The sequence below is a fragment of the Lithobates pipiens genome, unplaced genomic scaffold (assembly GCF_037356315.1).
Source record: "Lithobates pipiens isolate NorthernLeopardFrog02 unplaced genomic scaffold, aLitPip1_a1.2 Scaffold_19, whole genome shotgun sequence".
NCBI classification, from domain to species: domain Eukaryota; kingdom Metazoa; phylum Chordata; class Amphibia; order Anura; family Ranidae; genus Lithobates; species Lithobates pipiens.
Window position 1 is genome coordinate 469,249,327 of NW_027507764.1, and position 26,502 is coordinate 469,275,828.

At 38.0% G+C, this 26,502-nt stretch overlaps 1 protein-coding gene across 6 annotated transcripts in view; it reads right to left on the reverse strand.

The window, feature by feature from the left end:
- Positions 1-2,978: 2,978 nt before the first annotated feature.
- EYA1 (EYA transcriptional coactivator and phosphatase 1) overlaps positions 2,979-26,502 on the reverse strand; it is a 145,471-nt gene continuing 121,947 nt past the window's right edge. For all 6 annotated transcript variants that reach the window (XM_077492859.1, XM_077492860.1, XM_077492858.1 and 3 more), the window contains 5 exons: positions 26,048-26,208; positions 22,467-22,581; positions 20,767-20,888; positions 11,094-11,194; positions 2,979-8,718 (listed from right to left, as the gene is read on the reverse strand). In XM_077492859.1, the coding sequence (XP_077348985.1) occupies positions 8,638-8,718; positions 11,094-11,194; positions 20,767-20,888; positions 22,467-22,581; positions 26,048-26,208 (580 nt within the window). In that variant the 3' untranslated portion in view covers positions 2,979-8,637. The remainder of the gene's footprint in view (positions 8,719-11,093; positions 11,195-20,766; positions 20,889-22,466; positions 22,582-26,047; positions 26,209-26,502) is intronic.

A 26,502-nucleotide genomic window follows, 5' to 3' on the forward strand; every position in this document is an offset into this window, starting at 1 on the left:
AGGATTTGAAAGGAGTGGGTTAACACCACCAAATGAGAGAGTATTGTACTAAAAGAGTCATGCATAAAATATACAAAAAAAATGTCAGATGCTTTGCTATATATTAACCTTCTAAGCAAAGCACTGGTGGCACAGGTGTGTCTTGACTTTAACAGCTGAAAGTATCTAGTCCTTTCAAGGCACAGGATCTAGGTTACTTTGCATAAAACTACCAACCAGAAACTTAACAGTTAGTATCCTCTCCTCCCACAGCCTATCATTGGGTAATAAAGGAAAAGTACTACATTGATAAATGGGGTCATCTTTGTGTTATCTTTTTCTGTAAGCATGTTCAGTATTAGACTGACAAGCACTGTGCAAAACAGGAACCCTCCAATTGGCCCCTCCCTCTCCCTTAGTAAGTGCTGCTATACAGGGACTTTTGGGATGCTGGTATCAAGACAGATATAGATATGTACATTAGTTTTATGCAAAAACAAATTTAGGAATTGTATTGAATGCATAACTGATAAATGGTGCATGTTAGAAATTTGCCTGAAGTTTCCCTGTAAACTTTTTTTAAGTTTGGCAAATATTTTTAAGGACTCATTAACTTGTGTGCAAAAATGCACGTTTCCTAACTTGTAAAGGTGCCATAACGGATATGTTAAAGTAGATGTAACCCGTAACTGAATGACATTTAGATTGTTGAAGAGTTGTGTGTCATAAACAATTATCATATTGTTTAAATAAAAAACTTATTTTCAGTTTTTTTTACATACTTTTTTTTGCATCTTATCTACAAGCATGTTCTCTAGGGATGAGTGAAATTGAGAATTTTCATTGCCCTGGAAGTTTTGTTAAAAACAAGGAGATTCCAACAAAATGTAGCCAAATGGAATCAATGGGTAAGTTGAAACTAAGGTGCTTTTAAGGGTGTAACAGACCTTTTAATGTTTCCTGAGGATTTTGGGAGCTCTTTTCACAATCTTGGACCTGTTCTTGAGCCAACACAATCCCCTTGTTATCCTCAATATTTTACATTTGTTCACAGTAAAAAATAAAGCATGAAGTAAAATAAAAATATAAACCACACAATGTCAGTATACACATAATGATTAAAGTAGAAAACAATGATTTTTTACGTTTGCTTAGTTAACTCTAATACTTGGTATACTAAATCTAGTGGACTGTTGGGGATGCTACAATTTTAGTTGTAATCATTTTGGATTTCTGATCTTCTGGCACATACTCTGATGATAGTGGGCTACCCACTCTTCAACTTCAACTTCATTCTTTAAGTGTAATTAACTACTTCAGCCCCAGAAGAATTTACCCCCTTCCTGACCAGAGCACTTTTTGCGATTCAGCTGAGAATTGCGCGGTCGTGTGACATGTGTATTTTTTTTCACACAAATAGAGCTTTCTTTTGGTGGTATTTGATCGCCTCTGCGGTTTTTATTTTTTCTGCTATAAACAAAAAACAGCAACAATTTTGAAAAAAATGCATTATTTTTTTTTACATTTTGCTATAATAAATATCCCCAAAAATATAAAAAAAAAAATTTCTTCAGTTTAGGCTGATATGTATTCTTCTACATATTTTTGGTAAAAAAATTGCGATAAGCGATTATTGATTAGTTTGCGCAAAAGTTATGGCATTTACAAAATAGGGGATAGTTTTATGGCATTTTTATTCATAATTTTTTATTTATTTTTAAATGGTGGCGATCAGTGATTTTTATCATGGCTGCGACATTATGGCGGACACTTTGGACATTTTTGACACATTTTTGGGACCACTGTCATTTATACAGCAATCAGTGCTATACAAATGTACTGATTCCTGTGTAAATGACACTGGCAGTGAAGGGGTTAACCACTAGGTGGCAGTATAGGTGTTAAGTGTGTCCTGGGGGTGTTTCTAACTGTGGGGTGCGTGGCTGTGTGTGACACGTCACTGATCTCTGCTCCGATCACAGGGAACAGAAATCAGTGACACAGTAAGCAGAACAGGGAGATGTTTGTTTACATAGCATCTCCCCTTTCTTCCTCCCCATAAGGCGATCGCAGTTATCGCCGTGGCGATCGCGTCCACGGGACCCACAAACCGACTCATGGAGCTTGACGTGGGCGTGCACGCATGCCCGCTAGCCACCTCTTAAATGGCAACATACAGGTATGAGATTCTGCCTGTACGAGCTCTTCTGCCGACGTATATCGGAGTGAGGTGGTCGGCAAGCGGATAAAGGAAAAACTATTTTTTTTGTTTTGTTTTTTATAGTGAAGAGAGATTAGAGCACCTGTCCGTTTTTATTGCTGTCTGTGTCCATGGTGACACGATGGGATTCCTTGACTTTGGAGGGATTTCCTCTCAGTTTCTGTTTTGTCTATGGGACAGGAAGTGAAGGGAAAAAGTCCCTATTAGGATACAGATGCAAAAAAAAAAAAACAATGGTGGTTGTAAAAAAAAAAAAAAAAGGTTTTGCCTTTTGTTACACTTTAAAAGTCTTGTATTCTTTATACAGAATACAAAGAATTCTGTAATTTACCAGATGGAGATTATGACATTTATCTGCCCCTACTCTTCTGTGTTCTGAATTGATGTGGTAATGAGAAAAAGACCCACTATTACTACTGTACAAGCAGTGGAATTCATAGCAGCTGAGCTTGTAGATCAAGGGTGCTAATAGTATCAAACATACAGCTAAGATTTTTAGCATCCTAGAATGCATTTGGGCCCAGCAAACATCAAAAAAAAAATTATTTCCTATTGTTACATTTTAAATTCACAAAAAAAACACACACACACACACACACACACACACACACACACACACACACACACACACACACACACACACACACACACACACACACACACACACACACACACACACACACACACACACTCACACACACACACACACACACTAAATGTACCCCCCTACCATGACCATCACCAAAGTTTCTCCATTTGCTAAAGCACGTAATGAATAAAATGTTTAAATTCTTTATTGAATTGTTCTTTTATTTCAAATGATTCACTCTTTTCCCAAAGTTTCTAATTTTTTTTCTTTTACAGAAACTTCCAAAATAACAGAATGCATACAATAATAATTACAATAGGTACATGTACAAATAAAATAAAGCACAATTTAATTCATATTCCACAAATTAAATTTATTAATTTAACACAAAATTGAGAGAAGAGAGAAAACTGTACATAACTGATGATACATGAGTGTTTGTACAACACGGCTGAAATCTTCAATGTCAGGAACTTAAAAAAAAAGAATCCCTGCTTAATTGTGTACTTCCCCTCCCCCAAAACAAAAGCGTTTTCTAGATCCATAAGTCCCTATTCTAGCAGCATTATGTGTCCTGAATGTGTAGGATTTGAGCAGTTTAATATCATTTTATTTTGAAATACATTTCAAGTAGGATATTAAAAAAAGTAAGTGATTTTGAAAATGATCCATTTAAAACTGACCAAAAATTGAAAAGAAATGTACAATTTGCAGATATTAAATTTCACATAAAAAGCTGTTCAGGGTGGTTGAAACTGTTGAAGATCGTAGATTTTTCTACTCGTTGGAAAATTTTGGTTACCTGGCTATTTTGCAGAACCTCTGGATTCAGTACTTTCTGATTTACTTTACAAAAACACAAATATTCAGGTAAGGAAAGTCAGAGTAAAAGCAGAGATCCTTATCTGTATTCCTTTTCCTGGGTTAGTGACTAAAAGTAATGGAACCCAAGGGATCAGTGTGACAGCCAAGCAACTGGCATTTAGAGAATAACAAATCAGAAATGACAACCTCCATGTTTTTCTATCAAAAGATTTCTTTTAAGTTGTATGACAAAATAGAATGTGAGACGAATAAAGCTTTCCTAAAGATCAACGATCTCCATGCAAGTAAAGGACCTCTGTAAATTAAAGGGTAACTCCAATAATTGAATGTATTTAAAAATTACCTTTCTTTTTCAATCTGCAGCACTGCAATTTTCTGTGAAATGCAATGCAATATGGTTACCTGGAGGCATTCTATACATAGATGGTGTACAGAAGGACCCCGCCATGTCATTTTCATACTTGTGTGATTGGCTCACTGATTTTCCCAGAAGTCTGCACTAAGATGCAAATCAAATTTTTAGCATCCCCTGCAACAAAAATGTTTTTTGTGAGATATTCTCATAGGAAAATCACGTCTAAAGGGATGCAGATCCTGCAAATTTCCCCATTAGAGCCCTGCAGGTGCAGCAGCTGGCTGGTAATTATAAAAGCACTGCCATACAGATTCACTCTGCACGTGGATACAGACAAATAGCTTTTTTTTTTTCCAGAATAACAAAAGATAAGAATCTATAACAAAGTTTGTTTAAAATCCCTGCATTGTACATAGATCTCCCAGTGGGGAATGTTTTTATCCGCAACAAAAGAGATTTGAGGACAAAATAGGTCATACATGCATTCTAGTCACTTCTTACTTCATGTGTACCAAAGTAGTTCTTCCTGCTATAGTTTAGTGTCCACTCCCAGAGTTATAATAAGAGAAACTGTTGGGAAAAGCTATGAGCCAATCACAACAATAAATTACATTTGTGTAGACGTTTTGTATACATGCAGCTCAGTTGATTAGAAAACATCACATTTGGCATTTTTTGGCAGTTTTAGAAAATTCTAGCTGTTGCAGATTGAAATGAGGCTAAATAATTACAGAATGAGGCTTCTCCTCTGTATATTTCCACATCAGAAGAAAGAATAATGTGGAGCAGATATCTAGGAAAGATGACTTTGTGTACTAGCCTCAAGTCTTTACAGCAGCCTAGCAGTACCTCAAACTATATTTTAAAAATAAATCCAGGTATGTATATTTTATACATAGTTACATTGGTTGGGCATGGGCCAAGGTAACTATGCATGTACATGTGCCAAGTTACTGCCCCACTGCCTTCTGGACACTGGAGGTTGGCCACTCGTTATGGGTGCCATTCAGAGAATGCTTTACATTTGTAAATGGAAAACATTATCTGATTGTACAAGGTAGTAAGGCCGGGTTATAATGTAAAGCTCAAATATTCAGGAAGCAAGAAAGGCCTAAGTAATTATTTTTGCTGTTTATGTCTGATTGGGGAGATGTCCCTTCACTTGCCGACCCATAGATTTATCAGAAGGGGAGGTAAATCATCTTCTAGTTGTCGCCATTGGAAGATTTCACCTTTATTCCTGTTATGGTGCAAACTCAAAATTTAGGATTTTTTCCTCACTTTCAGTCCTGGTGACACTGTTCACTAGGAAAAAATGAAGAGGGTAAACAGACAACAATAAATCCAAAACCAAGCAGGGGTGTTAACCCTTACTTACTCTATTAAAAAAAGGTTTTGGCTATATATGTTTACTTAAGAGACCAATTTGTAACTAAATCTATCATGAGGATCACCTGCAGTACTGTACTTACAAAGGCCATCTAAGCATATGGCGAAATAAATAAACAGAAAAGATTACTGTGGAGTTTAAAGTTCTTGTGATAGCATCATTATAATTAAACATCCAAAACAAACCAAAGATGACTCCATAAAGGTTCAGTATCTTAACCATATGCAATACAAATTGATTTAGAATACGTACAATTTTGCATTTTTTAGGAACTTTTTTTAATTATTATACAAGCTTTGTTTGCATAACTGTTTTTTTTTTACATAATTTGCTGTACAGTTTCTTGCTGGGTCTTGCTGGGTTTTTGTTTATCACATAAAACAAAGAGCAGTGAATTGTTGTTTATCATATCAATAAACTAAATAGAAGATTTCAACAATCTTCTGATATCTACATTCCGATTGGTCACCTTTATTCCTTTGTGCACCTTAATGCTAAAAAATACCATTAAAAAATAGTGTGATGACCTGCAAGTTAAACTTCAGTAGTAATTATTTTTAATTTCATGTGTGTACAATCACTTTTTAAATTTCACGTGGGAATTTATTATCTGGTCTTATTCAATATCACAAAACAAGTAAAATATAATAGACTGATGGCCATGTGCTTGTATGCACCCTGATTTTTTTAAGCTTAATGGGCCAGTTTAGAATGAACCTTTTATCAGACTATGAATATATTTACATATTCTTAAAATCCAATTCAAGATAAACATGTTTTGTTGCTTAGGATACAAAAGGAAAAACTGTCAGGATTTTATTTCTGTTTCTCTGCCCATGGAAAGATTTCTCTTAATTTCTTGTCCCAGAGATGCATGTGAAAGAAATTAGGGTTATTGTGGTCATCAGGACAGGAAAGCATGGACAGCAATAAAAACATTTTCATAAGTTCTAACTTGGTAATCCAACATTTCTAGTAACTGTACTAGAAATGTGTTTTGTCTTTGTCCCCATTGGAGAGATTTTTCATCACTTCCTGTCCTAGCAGAAAGTGTGGAGAAATCTCTCAAAAGAGATGCAAACAACAATAAATTCCTGACATTGGCTATAACCCTTCCCTGCTCTATAAAAAATAAAAAAATAAATCTGGAGTGGAGTTTTAAAACAAGCCCTCATTGACCTCTGTGGCTGCAGGCACTTTGGAGCAGTTCATCCTCTAAATTAAAAACAGAAACAACAGTTTTTCTCTCAGCAGTGTAATTCATTCTATTCCCCCTCCAAGATCTCGTAATTACATTAAAGATTAGAAGGCTGGAAGTCTGCGGTGAACTTTGAGGATTCATTTTTCCACAGTACCTGCAGTTACAGAGGTCAGTGAAAACTTGTTTTAAAGCTCATTTACAGCTATGTAACGCAGACCTTAAATAAAAAGCAAGATAAGCTTAATATTTCTGTACTTTTCTCCCACATATTAAAAAGCAGCATACAAGTAAAAAAAAACTGTAGTTATTAAATATACTTACCTTTAACCCTGCTTCCACCTGTGGTGTTTAGATGATCATGTAATCATCCTACCGGTGAGGTAATGCTAGGCATCCCAAATCTCAGAGGATTTTGGGTGGTTAGTGGTCCCCATAATTAGCTCACTGCAATATGGATGGCTAGGGTAAGGAAGTATAATTATTACCCCTATTTTTAATTTTTTTTTTACATTCATGCTATTTATTATGTGGATCCTGATATACTAAGTGGATCTTGCTTTTACTCCAAGGCCTGCATTAAGAATATGTAAAAACCTGAATGCCTTTAGCCTGGCCACAGATTCATAAAATATGTCCTGGCCATGAAGGGGGTAAAACCTTCAGGGGCTGAAGTGGTTAAATATTCTGTAAACACTGTGGTGTGTTTTTTATTAGCTGCTGACTATTAGCTTGGAATGAGAGAGTAGTTGGGGTTTTATAGCATGGTTCTCATTATTATTTAAATACAAATTTCTCTGCTGGCCTTCCCAAGATTAGAAAAAAGCTGACTTTCCTAAGTCTGCCAAAAAACATAGTATATTTTAAATGCAATACTTATATAGAATTATATTTTTTCATCAGCAAAATTTTAATTGGAATAGTTAGAATGCATTATTGGGTCAGTTCACAAAGGTCATCATTATGGTGGGTTAAAAAAATGGTGGGATCCTATGAGGTGTCTATGGAGAAGTTCAGAACATGGAGTCATTTGACATAGAGATAAAATACAGACACTGATTTATGAGAAGTAAAGATGGTCAATAGTTAGCTTTCATGTGAAATAATACCAATTTCAAACCTATATGCTATATGTTTTAGAGAGTTGACTTTTTTGACTGATAGATTTGGGACAGGGGTAGTCAGGACAGGGCTCAAATCATGTCTGTAATATTATAAGCTGTTGGTGGTATAGATGGAGAATTAGTCCTGTACAGTATGAAAATGGCAAACAGTAAATGAAAAATGTTCTTGACACTTGACATCCATGCGTTTGGTCTTAACAAATATACCTACAGTAACAAAAGAAATATATATATCTACATATTTATAACTAACACTTTGTTAAGGCACTGCACAACAGTTTGTACACACACCGCCCTGCATACCTGATCTAACAAGGCATTGCTACCTCAATAATATTACCTAAACCATATGTAAAAGAAACTATTATTACAAATTTACACAAAAATCTTTCTGTACATGATTGTCTCAGTGATGTACATCATTTAGTTTTAAATTACAGTATACATACTTTAGACAAAGACATTTCCAAGTCTCCAGCCTGTAGTACCTTGTTTTCATATCCGTGTCAAGATGCAATGTCCATTTATAAATTAGTTGTAGTCAGTAAACTTCGATTATAGGGCACTATACTAAGTGATTTAGCATAGCTGTTTGATTTGCAGTAAAACCTGCCATTCCACCAACCAACTCCCCAGTTTGGAAATTGTGGAGCCTACAAAGTCTCAAGCTCTCTTTGTCTTCCCTTCACAGGTATGAACCAGAACCAATAATTCCATGGAACAATTTAACATGTCTCTAGAACTCTAAGAAAGGCAAGTGTTCTGATATTGATTAGGCTCATTTTATATCTTCTTAGGTCCCATTGCTTCATTTTCAAGCAATATAGCAGACAGAAGATAAGCACTTCTGGTAGGACTTCCATATCTGTATATTGCATAGGGACACCAACACATCTGGTCTATGTAGCCCGTCATGAAGATGGATTTCCTTTTGGAATCAAAGTGCTGTTTTTTTTCTACAAGTATTCAAGTTCCAGGGCATGGTGCAGTGCCATTAAATCTGAGTGACTTGATATTCTCCAAAATGGCATTGAATGCTGCAATAATAAGAAACAAAGAAACAAATCATTAAAGACTATCCCAGAACCTCAATAAATACAATCACACAAATGATAAGTTAACTTTTTTATAAAAACATAACAAATGCACTTTTTTTGTAGGTCGTGGGTGCAAAGCCAGGCTCCTGCAGACTCTCAGTACAGCTGTCTGCCAAATCCTCCCATATAGGTGGACAGTTACTGAATTGCAGAAAGATCAATGAACTATGACAGCGTTCATCATAGACCTCACAGTTCATTGAGAACTACAAACCATCTTCTGCAATGGCAGACAGTTGATGTAGTTCATTCATTCACAGAACTCTGTTTTCAGATTTCAAATTGTGACAGTGGGTGTGGGGAAAGAATCAGAGGAGGATATTAAACTTGTTACATGTTACACCCTAAGTATGGGTAGTAGAGGTAGTCATCCACAGCCCAACTACCCTCTGATTACTGTAACTTTGTGGATCTAACACTTGTAATTAGAAGATATGACTTTATATGTTTTTCTTCAAAAAAACCTTATCCAATACTAATTTTATAGCCTGGATATACAGTGTATGTGCAAATGACCAATATGAATTAATTTTATATTGGCCATCTGTTCATTTATTCATGCATCAACATCAACATGAACTTTAGTAGACATGTGTTTTGCCTTATGCGAATGATCTAGTTATTCAGCACCCTGCAATACACTTAAAAATGCAAAGGATAAAAAAGAAGCCGCAAAGAAAGTGTGCGAAGGACAAAAAAAGCTGCAAAGCTATCTGAAGAAATGAATAAATCTAGATTGTCAGCAATTTACAAATGTTTGATTTGCCTGTTTATTTACACGCTGAATATTTGCATTCTGACTACAGGGACATAAACAAGGGAACAAAACCTTACAACAATGAACACTGCACACTGTGCAGCCACATCAGTCTATTAAAATGTTTCACATACAAAATTAACCTCCTATATTACTGGATGATACAGTTGCACCTCCAGTAACAAGGAGTACCACATACAATGTGACTAGTGCAACCATAGATATTACAATGCGGAAGTGGGAGAGAAATTACTAAAAATAATAAATCTACTGATAAACCATAAAAGAACATAGGGAAGAAGATTACTGAATACTGGTGGGACATAATTTGTCAAAAGCAGACCATTCTATGGGATCCTTTTGGAAACCCTTTGAACTTGGTTAATTCTGTTTAGCACAGAAGATAACAGGCTGAATGTGGTTCTCAAGTTTGTAAATAATATCAAATAGTTTTATGGTCCTTCTCTGAGCATGGGAGTCACGATTGTGGCACATCGCTCTAAACTGACAGCACACTTAGTGTGTCCTTAATATAGAGTGCAGTTCGCAGGCGCTGGTGAGGTCACTGGCGGCTGAAATTGTGAATATATCGTAAACAGCACATGTTTAAGATATATTCATTGTACCTACAAATAAGCCTTATTTTAAGCTTACCTGTAGGTACAATTTAAAAAATTGAGTTTACTGCCATTTTAACTACTACTGCAACTCAATTGTTGCTGCAAATTCACTAATACAGCTGTAATCACCTCAAGCATAGATTGTATTCAAACTTAGAAATCTCCATGCATATGTTTTTATTACAGGCATTTATATAGTGCAGACAATTTATAAAGAACTTTGCATACTGCACATTCACATCAGATCTTTGCGGATCTTACAATCTAAGGTCCATATATCACATGTATATATGCACACACACCCATACTAGAGCCAATTTAGGCTGGAGCCAATTAGCTTACCAGTATGTCTTTGGAGCATGGTAGGAAACTCACACCAGCACACGGAGAACTGCAAACTTCATGCGGAGTCACTATCCTGACCAGAATTTGTACTGAGGACCCCAATGCTGTAAAGCAGAAATGCTAACTCCTAAAGCTGGCCATACATGATTCAACAAGAACCAGCTTAATTTAGATCCATCCATGGTCATTCCTGTTCATGAGAAGTTGATCAATTCACAAACTTCTCATGAATCGTCCTGCTGGAAAATTTCCATTTGATCAGTGCTAGCAGCCAATTAGCTCTCAACAGTGTATTTTGATGTCGGTGGTGTCCCTCAGAATATAATGACACAGTGGGGAGGATTCTCACATCCACGTCAAATGTGTGGATGGGGGAATTGGTTCATTTTTTTGGGCAAAGCATGCTGTCTGAACAAAAAAGAAAAACACGGAATCATGTATGGCCAGCTTAACCCATTGTACTGCCCCATGCTCATGTATTCAGTTTAATAATATCAGCAGTTTGATAAAAATGCATTTTCATGAATGTCCTTATCAATGTACTTATTCCTGCTTGGTAGTATATCCATCTATACCTAGTGCAATGTACTTACCTTTTTGGCTCCTTGCTCTTCTTCTACTCCGTCCCCTACTACTACATAGACCACTTTCCTGCCAAACCTCTGGACTATCCTCTCAAAGCAGCTTTCTTTACCTGTGAACATGAAAGTAATGCAATACATTAAAAAAGCATCTTAAATCATATACCTTTTTCTAATCAGTCCAGGTTTTTGGGTCCCTCAGGACTTTTGTAGGATATAAAATATTATGAGAGTATAAAATGTTTAAAGTCTAATGCCTCCTTTCAGACACAATGTTGTAAATCAGGGTAAATATATAAAGGTTAAATATATCCTCATCACATTCCCGGTACAGCCACTTTAGGCATCCATTATTCCCAGTAGGGAATGTTTAATTTTGCTTGTTGCAAGGAAGAAATGGTAGAAATTATTCCCGATACTTTTTTTTTTTTTAGTACTCGCCGATACCAATTAGGCAATTACCTAACGCAACCGTTTTGTTTTAACTTCAGCTGTCAGCAATGGTACAAAGCACTGAAAAGTTATTTACAAATTAAATAAATAGTTTTTATTTTTATTTAGCACTTTTTCAATGTGAAATGTGTAAATATATGTTAATATATATGTGTAAAAACATTCACTAACAAAGAAAAGCAAAAAAAAGTTTTAATTGTTTATCGTTTATAAAATAGATGTGAACAAAAGAAGAAAAGCAGGAAATAATAATGATATGGAGGAGAATATGCAAAATATATTTTATTAGTTATACCAATTATAAAGCTAATTGTTTTCCAGTCCTTCCTTAGAGTATAAGATTTGGAGGTAACTGGAGCTACACTTAAAAATGTGTTGCATCAAAAGATTTGATTGTCGAAAATGTTATTGTAGAATGCATAGCCTCAAACCTGTACAGTGCAATAAGCTGCTTGTGATTGTAAAATTTGCCTGCCAATGCAATGGATCCAGTCTATAATTTAAAACAATAACAATGTGTAACTTCTCTTTCTAATTAAGAATACTGAAGGAGAAAACATGTTCTTTGCAAATTTTTGTACTATTTTGCACAGACTTTACATACAGGTAGTTTGCTGTCTAAATGCAGCAGGCAAGGTAAATAGTAGGACCCCAGATAGTATCACTATGTATTTTGCTTATTTCTCTTATGGGTCTATTATACTGACACATTAGCAATACTTTTAATTATGCCCCCATGTGAGTTCATGTTATGTGTACATGATGACTCCATGATTAAGTCTGTCACAGGGCATCTATAATATACTGTGACTGTAAGACCAGCTTCCATTTTGCTTATGCTTTCTGACAATAACTTTCAATTCACTACACTATTCCATGGATCTACTTCATCACTGGCATCATCAGCATTTCTTGGAATACTACCAGCATCGCTACATCAAATACCATGTGACATCCGTTAATCATCCAGGCATCCTTGTTAGTTCTGGGACCTCCATAGAGGGAACCATTAAATAAGCAGTGGGACACAAAAACCCATCTCTAAGCTAACTACCCCATGACTTTCCCCAGTGGGCTCCTTTGTGCTGATTCTAACAGCTCCCATGCTGCCTGGTTATAAACTAATGTTATATATAACTCAGGGGGTACTTTCAATAGTATATGTGCACATCTACTTCTAATGTATATCCCCTAGAATTATATATAATTTTATCAAATAATATAAAAAAATAGAATACATGTTATTAAAGATAAACTTTAGCCAGCATTTTTTTGTTTCAATAGAGTGGGCAAAGGTTAGCACACCTGTGATTTTTTTTTGATGTTGTCTGTTTTCTCAAAGGGGTGATTTTCCCTCATTTCTCTCAGGGGGTTAGTGAGAATGCATTTCTCCTTTTGGAAATCAGAAACTAACAACATTTTTTATTTTCAGTACAGTGGGGAAAGGTTAGCACATTTGGGTTTTTAATAATTTGAATGTGCTTTTTTGACCTCTGTTTCCCTTTTTTAAATCACAAGGATGGAAACTGAGAGGGGATTATTCTATCAGAGACAACAATAAAACACTGAGAATTTCTAACTCTCCATAATCAATTTAAAACGAAGAAAACAACGTTTTGGCTGGAGTTAGGCTTTTTATTACATGGAAAATGTTGATGCATTTACAGGGTACCAATGACCAATGGGCCACATCAAAGTGTAGTTAAAGTGGCTATAAAGTCAGAAGGTTTTTTAATCTTAATGCATTCTATGCATTAAGATAAAAAAACCTTATGTGTGCAGCAGCCCCCCTCAACCCCCCCCCCCAATACTTACCTTGCAGGAGAGTCTCGGCTGCCCGAAACTCTGTCTCTCCGCACTGGCTCAGATGGCAGCGTGGCGCCATTGGCTCCAGCTGCTATCAATCAAAGTCAGTGGGCCAATGAGGAGATAGAGGGGGCGGAGCTGAACCACAGCTTCGTGTCTGAATGGACACACAGAGCAGTGGCTCGGCTCAGGTTTCCCCACAGCAAGCTGCTTGCTGGGGGGGGGGGGCATTCTGCAATAGGGAGGGGCGTGCCAGCAAGGGAATCAAGGAGAAGAGGATCTGGGCTGCTCTGTGAAAAACCACTGCACAGAGAGGTAAGTATGACATGTTTGTTATTTTTAAACAAGAAAAACTGAGACTTTAGTATCACTTTAAAGCTGAACTCCAGTTTTTTGGTATCAAGCTCTTTGTTACGTTTATTAGGTTTCCTATGAGGCCTTCTTTGTACTTTTGAGTTGGGGTGTCTGTACCATGGAAAAGACATGTCCATGGGTTTTCTAGTACCTGAGTTCCTGTTATTATTTTTATTAAAGTTAATGTTTCTCTCCAGTAATTTCTAATTTTTGGGCATTCCCACCAGATATGTGCCGCAGTCCCTTGCTGTCCACACCCTCTCCAGCACATCCCGAGTTGCTCTTCCTGATATCTCCTCATCTTGTCTGGTGTCCTGTACCATCTAGCAAGGCTTTTATAATTCATTTCTATTGTATTAAGATTTTTCGATGTCCCGTGTGTTAAGTGTAAGATTTTTTCTAAATTCTGTTTCTCCCCTCGTGGCCCTATTTCTTCTTCCCACTTTTTTATATATTTAGGTACCTCCGTCTCGTCCACTTCTCCCAGCATCTTGTATATCTGTGAGATATTTACTCTTATTATTTTCCCCTCACATATCCGCTCTAAGGCGTTAAGGTCTGTTCCACTTCTCAGTGGTTGTGGCAATGATGAGACAAAATGTCTGAGCTGGAGGTACCTCCATCCATCTATATCCATGTACTCCTGTAGTGTTTCTAACGTGTTTATTTTACCCGCATTTATTATGTGTCTCAATTGAATATCTTCTCTTCTAATCCAGTGTCCTCCCATAGTGCTCTTCCCCGGTGGAAATAAATTATTTTCTTTTAATGCCATTAGTGGAGAGTTGTATTTCCACTTATTATGCTTGTGAATTCCATCCCATATTCTAAAAACGATTTTTGTGAGTGCAAATGTTGTTGGTCCGAGTGATCTGTGTTTTGGGGGTATCCAAATTTCCTTTCCTAATCGTGTCTCTGCAGCGCTGTGTTCTATTGCCACCCATCTTTTTTCATTATCTAATTTTGTCCACTCCACCACCCGTGTTAATACTATAGATTCGTAATATTTCTTAAAATCCGGTACTTTTAGACCTCCCTTCTCTTTTCCCAGTTGTAATACCTTTAAGGCTATTCTAGGCTTCTTATTTTTCCAGATGAGCTTGGTTATTAGACGTTTAATAGTATTAAAGTAGACTGGGGGAATATATATCGGTAACATCTGTAACTTATATAATATTTTTGGTTGTATGATCATCTTAAGGGCATTTATCCGGCCAAACCAGGACAATGGTTTCGTCATTATTTTTTTTGTGTCTTCTCTTACTTCGTCCAGTAGGGGGATATAGTTTATCTCATAGATTTCCTTTAATGAGGCTGCCAGCTTTATACCTAAATATTTAATTTCCTTTTTCCATAGGAAGGGAAATTTGCCCTTGATATCCTGTTCTTCCCCACTGCTCGTGCTGACACTTAAAACCTCTGTTTTTTTTAAATTTATTTTAAAATTTGATAAATCTCCATATTGCTCGATACTCTTTACCAAATTTGGCATGGAGATTCTAGGTTTTGTCACATAAAATAGGACATCGTCCGCAAATGCGGCTACCTTATGAACCTCTTCCCCCAGCTCAATTCCTCCTATATCGGGGTTTTTCCTCACTGTCTCCAGCAGTGGTTCCAAAGTCAACACGAACAGTATGGGTGACAGTGGGCAACCCTGTCTAGTCCCATTGTACATTCTAAAGGGGTCAGACAGGTTGCCGTTTACCCTTACCACTGCCATTGGGCACTCATAGAGAGTCTTTATCCAACTCAGGATTCGGATACCAAATCCCATTTCTTTCAACGTGCCCAGCATAAATCCCCGGTCTACTCGGTCAAATGCTTTTTCTGCATCTATTGACAAGAGAAGACTGGGGATTTTGCTCTCTTGGGCTTTCTGGAGAAGCAATAGTGTCCTCACTCCATTATCCCTTCCCTCTCGGCCCCCCACGAACCCCACTTGATCTGGGTGGACCAAGTTCGGAACTATTTTTTTCATTCTAGTAGCTAGTATTTTTGCGAATAATTTTATGTCGGTATTTAATAATGAGATAGGTCTATAGTTTGAACATATCATACCTTCCTTCCCTTCTTTCAATATTGTGGAGATAATTGCTAGAGAGGCTTCCTTACCCAGTCCGTATTTTATATCTAGGCCGTTAAAATATGCACATAACCTTGGTGACAAAATTTCCCCAAATTTTTTATAATATTCTATTATATAGCCGTCCGGGCCCGGGCTTTTCCCTCCTGTTGTTTCTTTTATTGCTTGGTTTACTTCGGATGTTGTTATAGGAGAATCTAATTCCTGTACTATTTCCTGTGATAGTGTAGGGACCTTAGCGTTTATTATATATTCTTTGATTTTCCTCTTTCTAATATTCTCTTGCTGCTCTGTCTCCTTTTTTCTCACCCAATATAATTGCTCGTAGTATTCTCTAAATACCTCCGCTATATCTTCAGTCTTATATTTGATCTCGTTTTTTTTATCTATTATTTTCTCAATATAATTTTTTGCTTTCTTTTTCCTCAATATCCTAGCTAAACTCTTGCCATTCTTGTTTCCCAAGAAATATCGCTCTTTCGTTATTTTATGATATTCTCTCCTTACTTCTTGCTCTATTATTTCCTCCAGCTCTAGTTTTTTTATAGCTAGATTCCGTTGTAGCCCCTGTATCTGTCCCTTTCCATTTTGTTTCTCTATTTTGTGTTTTAATTCTAATCTCCTACTTTCTTCTCTTAATTCCTTTACCTTTTTATTCCTTTCTTTTTTTCTTTTTGCCCCCAGTGAGATATATATTCCTCTTATGTAAGCCTTATGGGCCTCCCATAGTATGTTCTCCGCCATCTCGTCCTTCCCATTTGAGGCAAAAAAGAATTGCAGCTCCTTTCTTATTGTTTCCTCTCCTTCTACGTCTAATAGATCTTTATTTAGTTTCCAGGTAAACGGGGGTTTCTTTACCTCTGGGATTTTAATTCTCATGGTTACAGGCGCGTGGTCCGACAGAGTCCTAGTTCCGATGTCCGTATCTACCACTTCCTCCAATAGCTGATGTTCCACCAGCCAATAATCTATCCTGGTGTACGTCCCATGCACGGGGGAGTAGAACGAATAATCTTGTTTCTTCGGATGCTGTATTCTCCACACATCTATCAGCTGTAGTTCGGTCATCCATTGTTTAATTACATTTCGCTGCATGTTCGCCGTCTCCCGTGCATGGGACGAACTATCCAGTCTCGGATTTATCGGAAAATTCAGGTCTCCTGCCACAATCACCCTCCCCTCCTTAAATTCCCAAAGTTTTCCCAGTATCTTTCTCAGATAAGTTATTGGATTCTTATTCGGGCTATATATATTTGCCAAGGTATATTTTATTCCCCATAGTTTTCCTTTTAGAAACAGGAACCTCCCTTCCGGGTCTCCCATCCTGCCCTCTACTATAAATTGGATATCCCGGCCTATCCCCACTGCTACCCCCCTTGTTCTACTTGAGACTGAGTCTCCATAGAACCAGGTCGGGTATCTTGGGGAGTACAGTCTAATTTTACTTTCATGGGTTAAGTGCGTTTCCTGTAAGAACACGATCTCTGCATTAAGTTGCTCCAATTCTCTTAGTATCTTAAACCGTTTGTTAGCTACATTTAGACCTCTCACATTATACGACACACAGTTTACCATTGTCATGTTGGAACCCAAATAATGCCCTTTACTCGAAATCTTGAGCTATAGGTTATTCTCCTCTCTCCCTCCCCCCCCTCCTCCCCCGCCCCCCCCACCCTCCTCTCCCACCCCCCCACCCTCATCCCCCCCATGGCCCATCTCCGGGCCTCTTGCATCCAACCTGGATATATCCCCGTCCTGGTGTCTGCACCTCTTCCCTTGAGGTGGAGACCCCAACCCGGCGCCCCGTGTGCACCTCCCCGGGTCCTGGGATCCCGGGGTGGGCCCTAAAGAGAGAGACCCTTCCCCAGCCCCCCCCACCCCCCCCCCCAGTAAACAGTTTCCACCACCTCAATGTACTTCCATAACTTTAGAGCAGCCTTTTTACTACTTCTTCCCTCCCCCCCCTCCCTATACCCCCCGCCACCCCCCCTCTCCCCCCGGTAGCTCCTCTCTTATTAACCCTTCATACTCTTTTGGAATTGGTATCTGTAGGTTTTTACAAAAGTCCTGTATATCTTCCAAAAATCTCAACCTTACTGTCTTCCCATCTCTGTGTACTATTAATGCTGCGGGAAAACCCCAGCTATATCTAATGTTTAGTTCTCTTAGTTGATCCAGCAGTGGTTTGAGCTTTCTTCTTCTTATTAGGGTCTCCGCTGATAAGTCCGCAAACACTTGTAAAGTCTTTTGTTCGTACTGTAGAGGAGGTCCCTTCCTAAGATTATTCCATATTTTTTCTTTGTCTGAGTACTTATGGAACTTAATAAGCACATCCCGTGGCATGTCCTCTTTTAGCCCAGGTGGTTTCCTCACTCTGTGTACTCTATCAATTTTTATCTTTTCTGCCTCTCCTCTCTCCAGTAGGGGGTTAAATATCCTCTTCATTTTTTCCTCCAGATCTTCTCCATTTTGCTCTGGTATAGCCCTTATCTTCAAATTTTGGCGCCTATTTTGGTTTTCTTGCGCCTCCATTTTATAACAACATTCTTTCTGTTGTCTTTGCAGCTCTTTCATTTGTGTTTTTAGCCCAGCTATCTCCAGTGTTTGTCTCTCCGCTTTCTCTTCTACCTCTTCTACCCTTTTTAACAGATGTCCCAAATCCATACGTACGTTGGAGACCTCACTTTTTATCAGGTTTTCCATTCTCTCGAACATTGCTAACATATCCAACTTAGTAGGCATTAGGGATTCACTCCTCAGATCTTCCCCCTCTGTAATCTCCGTCTCTATTCCCATGTTCTCCTGTATCTTTTCTCCTTGGGCCCCCTTTAATTTAGCTGCCTCTTTTCTTGCGCCTTTGTTTACCTGAGCTGTTTTTTTTTCCATACTGGGACTTCTGGTGTTCCCTTCTTTAGTTGTTAAATATTTCTGGATTGAGCTTGCGTTTGCACTTGAATTTAAACTTTCTCTGGGGGTTTTGGGTTCTGTTACTTTTTGGGATCGGCCTTTCATTATTTCTTTTGGGCTCACACCCCCTCCGGCTTACCCCTCTCACGTGTGCTTATCCCTCTGGGATTTATAATATATTCCTCCTTCCCCTCCTCCTTTCCTTGTGTATGTTTCCAGACAAAAAAAGAAGGGAGAGACCTCTCTTTGATAGTCGATAACTCTGTTCTATGCGAGTGCAATAGATGTATATACGTGCTCATGGGTTACCCACAGATGTGTTCAAGCTCAGTATGTCTCTCATGCAGATTACTTCTTTAAACCGTCTCCCCCCTATTTTTTTTTTTTGAGCTATTGAGCTATTGCTTAATATCCATTAATATATATTCCATAGATAATATGCCAGGGGAGACTTACTTCAAGCTGGTATTTTTAGGAAAGCAGCACAGGAAGAAAAAAAAAAAAAAAAAAAAAAAAAAAACTTCATTTATCTTCACATATCCTAGAGAAGATTTAATGACAGTCCTTTTTTCTCCCACAGGTTCTTAACTTTGCTCATTTATTCATATCAATACAGTTGCTATATGAACATTGTCTCTGCATGTATTAGTGCGTGTATTAGTGTCACCAATAAGCATTTTTAACCTTCGCTGTATATCTCACAAGCACTTGTTCTGTCTTGCTCTTGAACATCTCAAGGGTTAATTATCAGGCATGCAAACAGCTTTAGCGTCCAAGAAGGGGGAGGTAGAGAGGGCAGAGGAATGGATACACAACACGACAGGTCTCACAGCCGACAGATAAGGGACGGAATCACCTATTATCCTGTCAGCTTCAGTCCTCCTTATCAGGGGGGAGAGCTGCCCTCTCCAGCTGCCGCTGACTTTTTCACTGTGTCCAAGTCACTTTGTGCAAGTTGTCTCGTCCCGGAGGGAGAGGGAGGGAGGGAAGGGAGGGGGGGTTACTCTCACCAGCTGCAGTTGAATCTCCTGCTTACATCTCCCGTCCGGAGGTTGTACGGCCGCTCTCACCTGCCACTACCGCTCTCCACAACGGTCTCAACCTGCTCTGGGGGGGAGACAGATCGTCCTAATGAGGGGCCTCCACGCTGTGTCCCCGGTCTTCCATCTGGTTCCTCCACCACCGTGGATAGCAGTCTCTCTCAGCCCTCACGGCCGCCGCGTCAGGCTCCTCCCCCAACGCTCTGGCGTCACATCACTGCCTTCCCACTTCAGTTCTCAAAGAGCTTGATACCAAAAAACTGGAGACAGGCGGAAGCCCCAAAATTGAGGGAATGGATAGGTAAAGTAGAGGACATGTATAGAATGGAGGGATGGGAAGAGGATGAGGAGAGCGGGGAAAAGAAATTTCGAAAGAAATGGAAGCAATGGAAACTGTTTAAATCAACGAAGAAATATGAAGAGGTAGTAGGGCTATAGGGGGGGGGGGGGGGGGTAGTAGGATGCATATGTATATGTATACTATGTTTTATACTTTTTGTATGGAAAAAATTTAAATAAAGATTAAAAAAAAAAAAATAAAAAAAAAAAAATAAAAATAAAGCTGAACTCCAGGAATTACTAAAACTTGCAGTGGGCTCCTCCATTGCAAGGGTAAAATGTGCATTAAGTATAAGGATAATAGTTACCATACTACTTCCCTAGGTGATCTGGCCAGCAGTCGCATGCTGATGGCATTAAGTATAATGCAGGGCCAATAGCCCTGCAATAAATGTGAGGATGGCAAGGGCCTGCCCACACCCTTGAGCATCAGAGTATAGAAGAGATGAACTGAAGCCTGATGGAGTAAGGAATAAGGTAAGGATATTCCTCTACCCCTAGACTTATCAAGTATTTAACCCTTGCACAACATCAGACCCCACTGCAAGTGTGTTTTTTGATTCATTCTAGGAGTTGGCTCCTATAAAGAGGAAAATGGTTGATACATTATTGCAGTTGAGAAACCGTACATTCGATCGCAAAATATTATTCATGTGTTGTAAGTACTGGTAACTGGCATTATCTTATTTCCTGTACCTACCTATTTTAGTTGCACTATAAATGTTTTCAATGGGAAACGCAACTCCTAATCCATACAACAGGACCTTTGCCAATGCTGGTATAAGTTGGGTAGTTGTAACAAGTATATTTACACAATTTGTCCTGTTGCAGAAAAAAAAAATCATTATTATTTTGAGTGGAAAAGCAGGCAATCATATAATAATATATTTACAGTGCCTTAAAAATGTATTCATACCCCTTGAAATTTCCCAAATTTTGTCATGTTACAAACAAAAATGTAAATGTATTTTAGTGAGATTTTATGTGATGAACCAACACAAAGTGGCACATATATGTGAAGTAGAAGGAAAATGATAAATGGTTTTCAATATTTTTTACAAATAAATATCTGAAAAGTGTGGTGTGCATTTGTATTCAGCCTCCCCTGAGTCTATACTTTATAGAACCCCCTTTCACTGCAATTACAGCTGCAAGTCTTTTTGGGTACGTCTCTACCAGCTTTGCAAATCTAGAGAGTGAAGTGTTTGCCCATTCTTCTTTGCAAATTAGCTCAAGCTCTGTCAGATTGGATGGAGAGCATCTGTGAACAGCAATTTTCAAGTCTTGCTACAGATTCTCAATTAGATTTAGGTCTGGACTTTGACTGAGCCATTCTAATACATGAATATGCTTTGATCTAAACCATTCCATTGTAGCTATGGCTGTATGTTTAGGGTCGTTGTCCTGCTGGAAGGTGAACCTCCACCCCAATCTCAACTCTTTTGCAGACTCTAACAGGTTTTCTTCTAAGGTTGCCCTGTATTTGGCTCTATCCATCTTCCAATCAACTCTGACCACACATAGCGTTTTGCTTTTAGGCCAAAACATTCAATTGTAGTCTCATGTGACTAGAGCACCTTCTTCCACATGTTTGCTGTGTCCCCCACATGGTTTCTCGCAAACTGCAAACAAGACTTCTTATGTCTTTCTTTAAACAATGGGACTCTTCTTGCTACTCTTCTTGCTACTCTTCCATAAAGGCCAGATTTGTGGAGTGCACGACTAATTGTTGTCCTGTGGACAGATTCTCCCACCTGAGCTGTGGATCTCTGCAGCTCCTGCAGAGTTACCATGGGCCTCTAGGTTGCTTCTCTGATTAATGCTCTCCTTGCCCGGCCTGTCAGTTTAGATGACAGCCATGTCTTGGTAGGTTTGCAGTTGTGCCATACTTTTTATATAATCTAACCTTACTTTAAACTTCTCCACAACTTTATCCCTGACCTTTCTGGTGTGTTCCTTGGCCTTCATAATGCTGTTTGCTCACTAAGATACTTAAAAAAACCTCTAAGGGCTTCACAGAACAGCTGTATTTATACTGAGATTAAATTACACACAGGTGGACTCTATTTACTAATTAGGTGACTTCTGAAGGCAATTGGTTCCACTAGATTTTAGTTAGGGGTGTCAGAGTAAAGGGGCTGAATATAAATGCATGGCACACGTTTCACATATTTATTTGTAAAACATTTTGAAAATCATTCATCATTTTCCTTCCACTTCACAATTACGTGCCACTTTGTATTGGTCTATCATTTAAAATCCCACTAAAATACATTTACGTTTTTGCTTGTAACATGACAAACTGTGGAAACTGTCAAGGGGTATGAATGCTTTTTTAAAGCACTGTATAAGTAAAATCACATCCTTCAAGCGTGTGTAATAAATGAAAAGGAAGATTACCTAGAATGAATTAAAGTGAGAGCTTTCAGTGCAAGTGTTAACCAAGAGTCTGTCAGGGCTTCAATCTCGGCCCTCAACTGTAGCCAAGCTTCCCTCTTTGCTGGGCCAAGCAGACCTGTAATAGACAAAAAATATTGGATAAGAAAAACTGCTCATTCTTCAGTTCTTTCTAGGAACATTTTTAGGTTTACACAAAAAAAAAAAAAACAAGATCTAAAGAAAAATAACATCCACTTCCTTAAAACATTATAGTTTGTTTTCCCAACTCAAGAGTGGAGCTCATGAATAAAATAAAATACCATTACATTTAATATAGGGGGCTGCACTTTGATGTTTGAAATGTGAGTCATTTGTGTTATCCCACAGCAATCTATATAATTTGAAATTTGCATTAGAAAATAAAACAGCTAAAGAATGAAAGGAATATACTATTTATCTGTATAGGACAACATAGACAGTTCTTATTTCAGAAACTTTCATAGTAAAGTTTGTGATAGCTTGAATGATTTAACAAGGAAGAAAGAAGACACGCTGGCTACAGAATATTATGATCAGGTCCTATTTGAAAAAAAAAGCTAATGATGTGATTTTGTATAACTCTAACAGTAATACCATGAAACTAGAACGAGGCATACTTTTACTGAACAGTTCAACCCACATCTAGAGTTTTATCTCCTAATCCCAGCTGAGGTAGTGTTTTTAGAACAAAATTAGCACAAACAGGTTTCGGTATGGGATCTTTATTTTGTAAATTGGCTTCTTATATAATCATTCTTTTCTCTAAAAACAATTCTAATTTTGAAGTGTTTTTTTTTTTCCTGAAATTCACTAACCCATGAGAATTCAATGTGTTGACCACACACTTAAACAAGAATTTGATTGGTCTCTATGTGCTTAGAAAATAGAACTTGAATAGTACTAGAATAGTGGATGTAAACCCTATTCATGAAATCTGACCTACACGCATATATCTGTAGTGTTACATATCTCTCTCCAAAGCTCTAAGTCCTGTATCTTTCTGTTCCTCTCTTATCAGCATAATAATGTCTGACAAGTTCTCTGACGCAGGAGATAAAAGCAGCTGGAAATTTGTGTTGGAGAGGGAACTTAGAAACAGATAAGCAGAGAGCTTGTCTATTCACAGCACCGCTCTGTAAGTTTCTTCTTTCCTATGCCTATGTGGACTGGGGGTGTGTGCCTTTCCTCCAATCAGTTCTCACACAATGTATGCCCAGACTCCACTGCCACTGCTGAAACAGGAAGAAACATTTCTAAAATGATGTGCACTTTCTAAAGAGTCTAGAAAGCTGAAGACAGCAGATATACATGTAAAATTTAGGTATGGAGATTTGTTTCATCTCTGTGAATCATCTTAGGCTGGTCACTTCACTGGGTATATGTGAGGGTTTACATCCTCTTTAAAAATAAGAGTTCTATATTAAAAAAGGCTATATGTCATACAGAGAACAGTCCACATTTAGGACTCCTTCACATCCGTGTTTTTATGTACCTGTTAATTGCAGGTCTGTGCGCACATAGAAAACAAGCATGCTAAAATGGAGTGTTTTAATGTGCAGGCAGTGTGAATGGGCCCTGGGATGTATGGATAGTATTATCTTTATTTATCTGCTGACTCAACTGACACTTTCATTGTGATTATATATGTCTGGGAAATAAAAAAGATAAATGCAGTAAAAGCCAGGTATCTAAAGGCAATGTAAAGTATACCTGGCTGTCATGAGAACAATGTAGTGGTTAGTATAGTGTCATTAGAAAAATGCTAGTTGGCTGGCTGTATTTCAGAGTCATAGCCTATATATATTTGCGCTCCAAGTCCATATTGTTTTAAGCCTATTAGAGCCTATGGCTCTAATCAGGTGCTTCAAAAAAACACCCCCGCCGCTGTAATTTAGGCCCAGAGTCCAAAAAGGGGCCGGACGCCTGAATAGGGGGTGGCAGAGGCAGCCATGGATGGATTCATGCTATGCATGAATATATACATTACACATAGAGGCAGTGGCTGGAGAGAGGGGGTGGCGGCCACATGCCCTTAATGAACGGGCCCCCCCTGGTGAATTCGCAAATTATTATTTTTAATTGGCATATTATTTTATATTCAGAGTTGGTAGTTTTATTACATGGACAGGAGCTCATGCATTTATATCCATAGTATTAGGTTACTTGAATGTGTTTGTACTACAATTTACTCATTTTGAAGGTAGCGCCACATTAATTTTTACTGCTTCTGGGGACACAGTTTAAGGTTGGCAGCTTCCTGTAAGTATTTGGTTTACTCTTTTTTTAATGAATTATTTGGTTAGGGCGTGACACGTGATTTATATTTATTATAATATTATTATATTATAATATATATTATATAATTTTTGGTGAGAAGTCAGAAATTTTTGTAGCTTTACTTGTTTTAGATTTTGGGGTTGACTTACTGAAGGCAAATACACTTTGCACTACAAGTGCACTTGGAAGTGCAGTTCCTGTAGATCTGAAGGGAAGATCTGAAATGAGGGGAAGCTTTGCTGATTTCTATCATCCAATCATGTGCAAGCAAAAATGCATTTTTTTAAATTTTCCTTGCATTTTCCCCTCAGATCTACAGCGACTGTACTTCCCCGTGCACTTGTTGTGCAAATTGGATTTGCCTCCAAATTGAATTTTCCATTAGTAAATAAACCCCTTTATCAAAGTAGTGAAACCAAAGCCCCTTCTGAAAAAGAAGAGATCACCAGTCATAAGGGTTGATTTACTAAACGCAGACTGTGTATTTGCAAAGTGCAGTTGCACTCTGCAAGTGCAGTTTCTCCAGAGCTTAGTAAATGAGGCAATGCTTAACTTTGTAAAGAGTACCCAATCACATGCAAGGAAAATAAAAAAAACAGCATTCTTGCTTACACATGATTGGATAAGGGAAGTCATAAAAGCGTCTGCTCATTTACTAAGCTCTGGAGCAACTGCTCTTGCATAGTGTAACTGCATTTTGCAAAGTGCACAGTTTATTTGCCTTTAGTAAATCAACCTCATAGTCTTCATATAGACCAAAGCACTTAACGTGCACTTGGAAGTTAAGTCGCTATAGATCCAAGGGTGACATGCAAGGAAAATAAAAAAACAGCATTTTCGTTTGCACATGATCGGATGATAAAATAAGCAGAGCTTCCCATCATTTCAGATCTACCCCTCAGATTTACAGCAACTGCATTTCAAGTGCACTTGTAGTGCAAAGTGGATTTGCCTTTCGTAAATAACCCCCATGGTGTTGCTCACTCCACTTATACTATCTATGTCTAGTGCAAAGTGGAAGAGCATTCATGTTGTATCTCAGTATGGCTTTTCAAAAGTGTGTCCAAACTCTTCTAGCAAAAAAATTGTGTTTATTACAGGGTAAGACTTTGACATTATGTGCTGCCTACAGCTGTCCAAGTGCAAAGCGAAGCTGATCATGGACTCAAATACAGAATGCTGTGCATTAAAGTAATCTGCTGATATTAACATTAATATCTTTTTAGTTGCAAGTTTCTATTTTCATGTGAACACCCAAATACTGAATATTTTGTATGGTTTCTCACCTCCAACATTATTTTTGTAAGTGTTGTAGATTTCTTTTACTCTTCTATAACGAAAAGCCAGTTTTCTCATCCAGTCTACACCACCACGAACTCCAGTCGCTAAACATAGGTTTGCACTGGTTGCTGCAGCTGGGAAGCCATCTGTCCCAAAGTTATACGTGCTGAATGAATACATAGATAAATAAAAGTCACATTTACAATAAGGAGTTGTGATATTTTTGATTTATCTGTAACATCTGTTTCGGTCTAGACTTTATTATCCTCTATCATTCAGGCAGGGACTAGATCCCTCTCTGCAGTGCTGGTTATGGGAATCATATCCAGCAATCACTGAACACTAGGGGGTTGATTTACTAAAGTCACATAGACTGTGCACTTTACAAAGTGCAATTGCACACTGCAAGAGCAGTTGCTCCAAAGCTTAGTAAATGAGCAGAAGCTCTGCTGACTTCCAT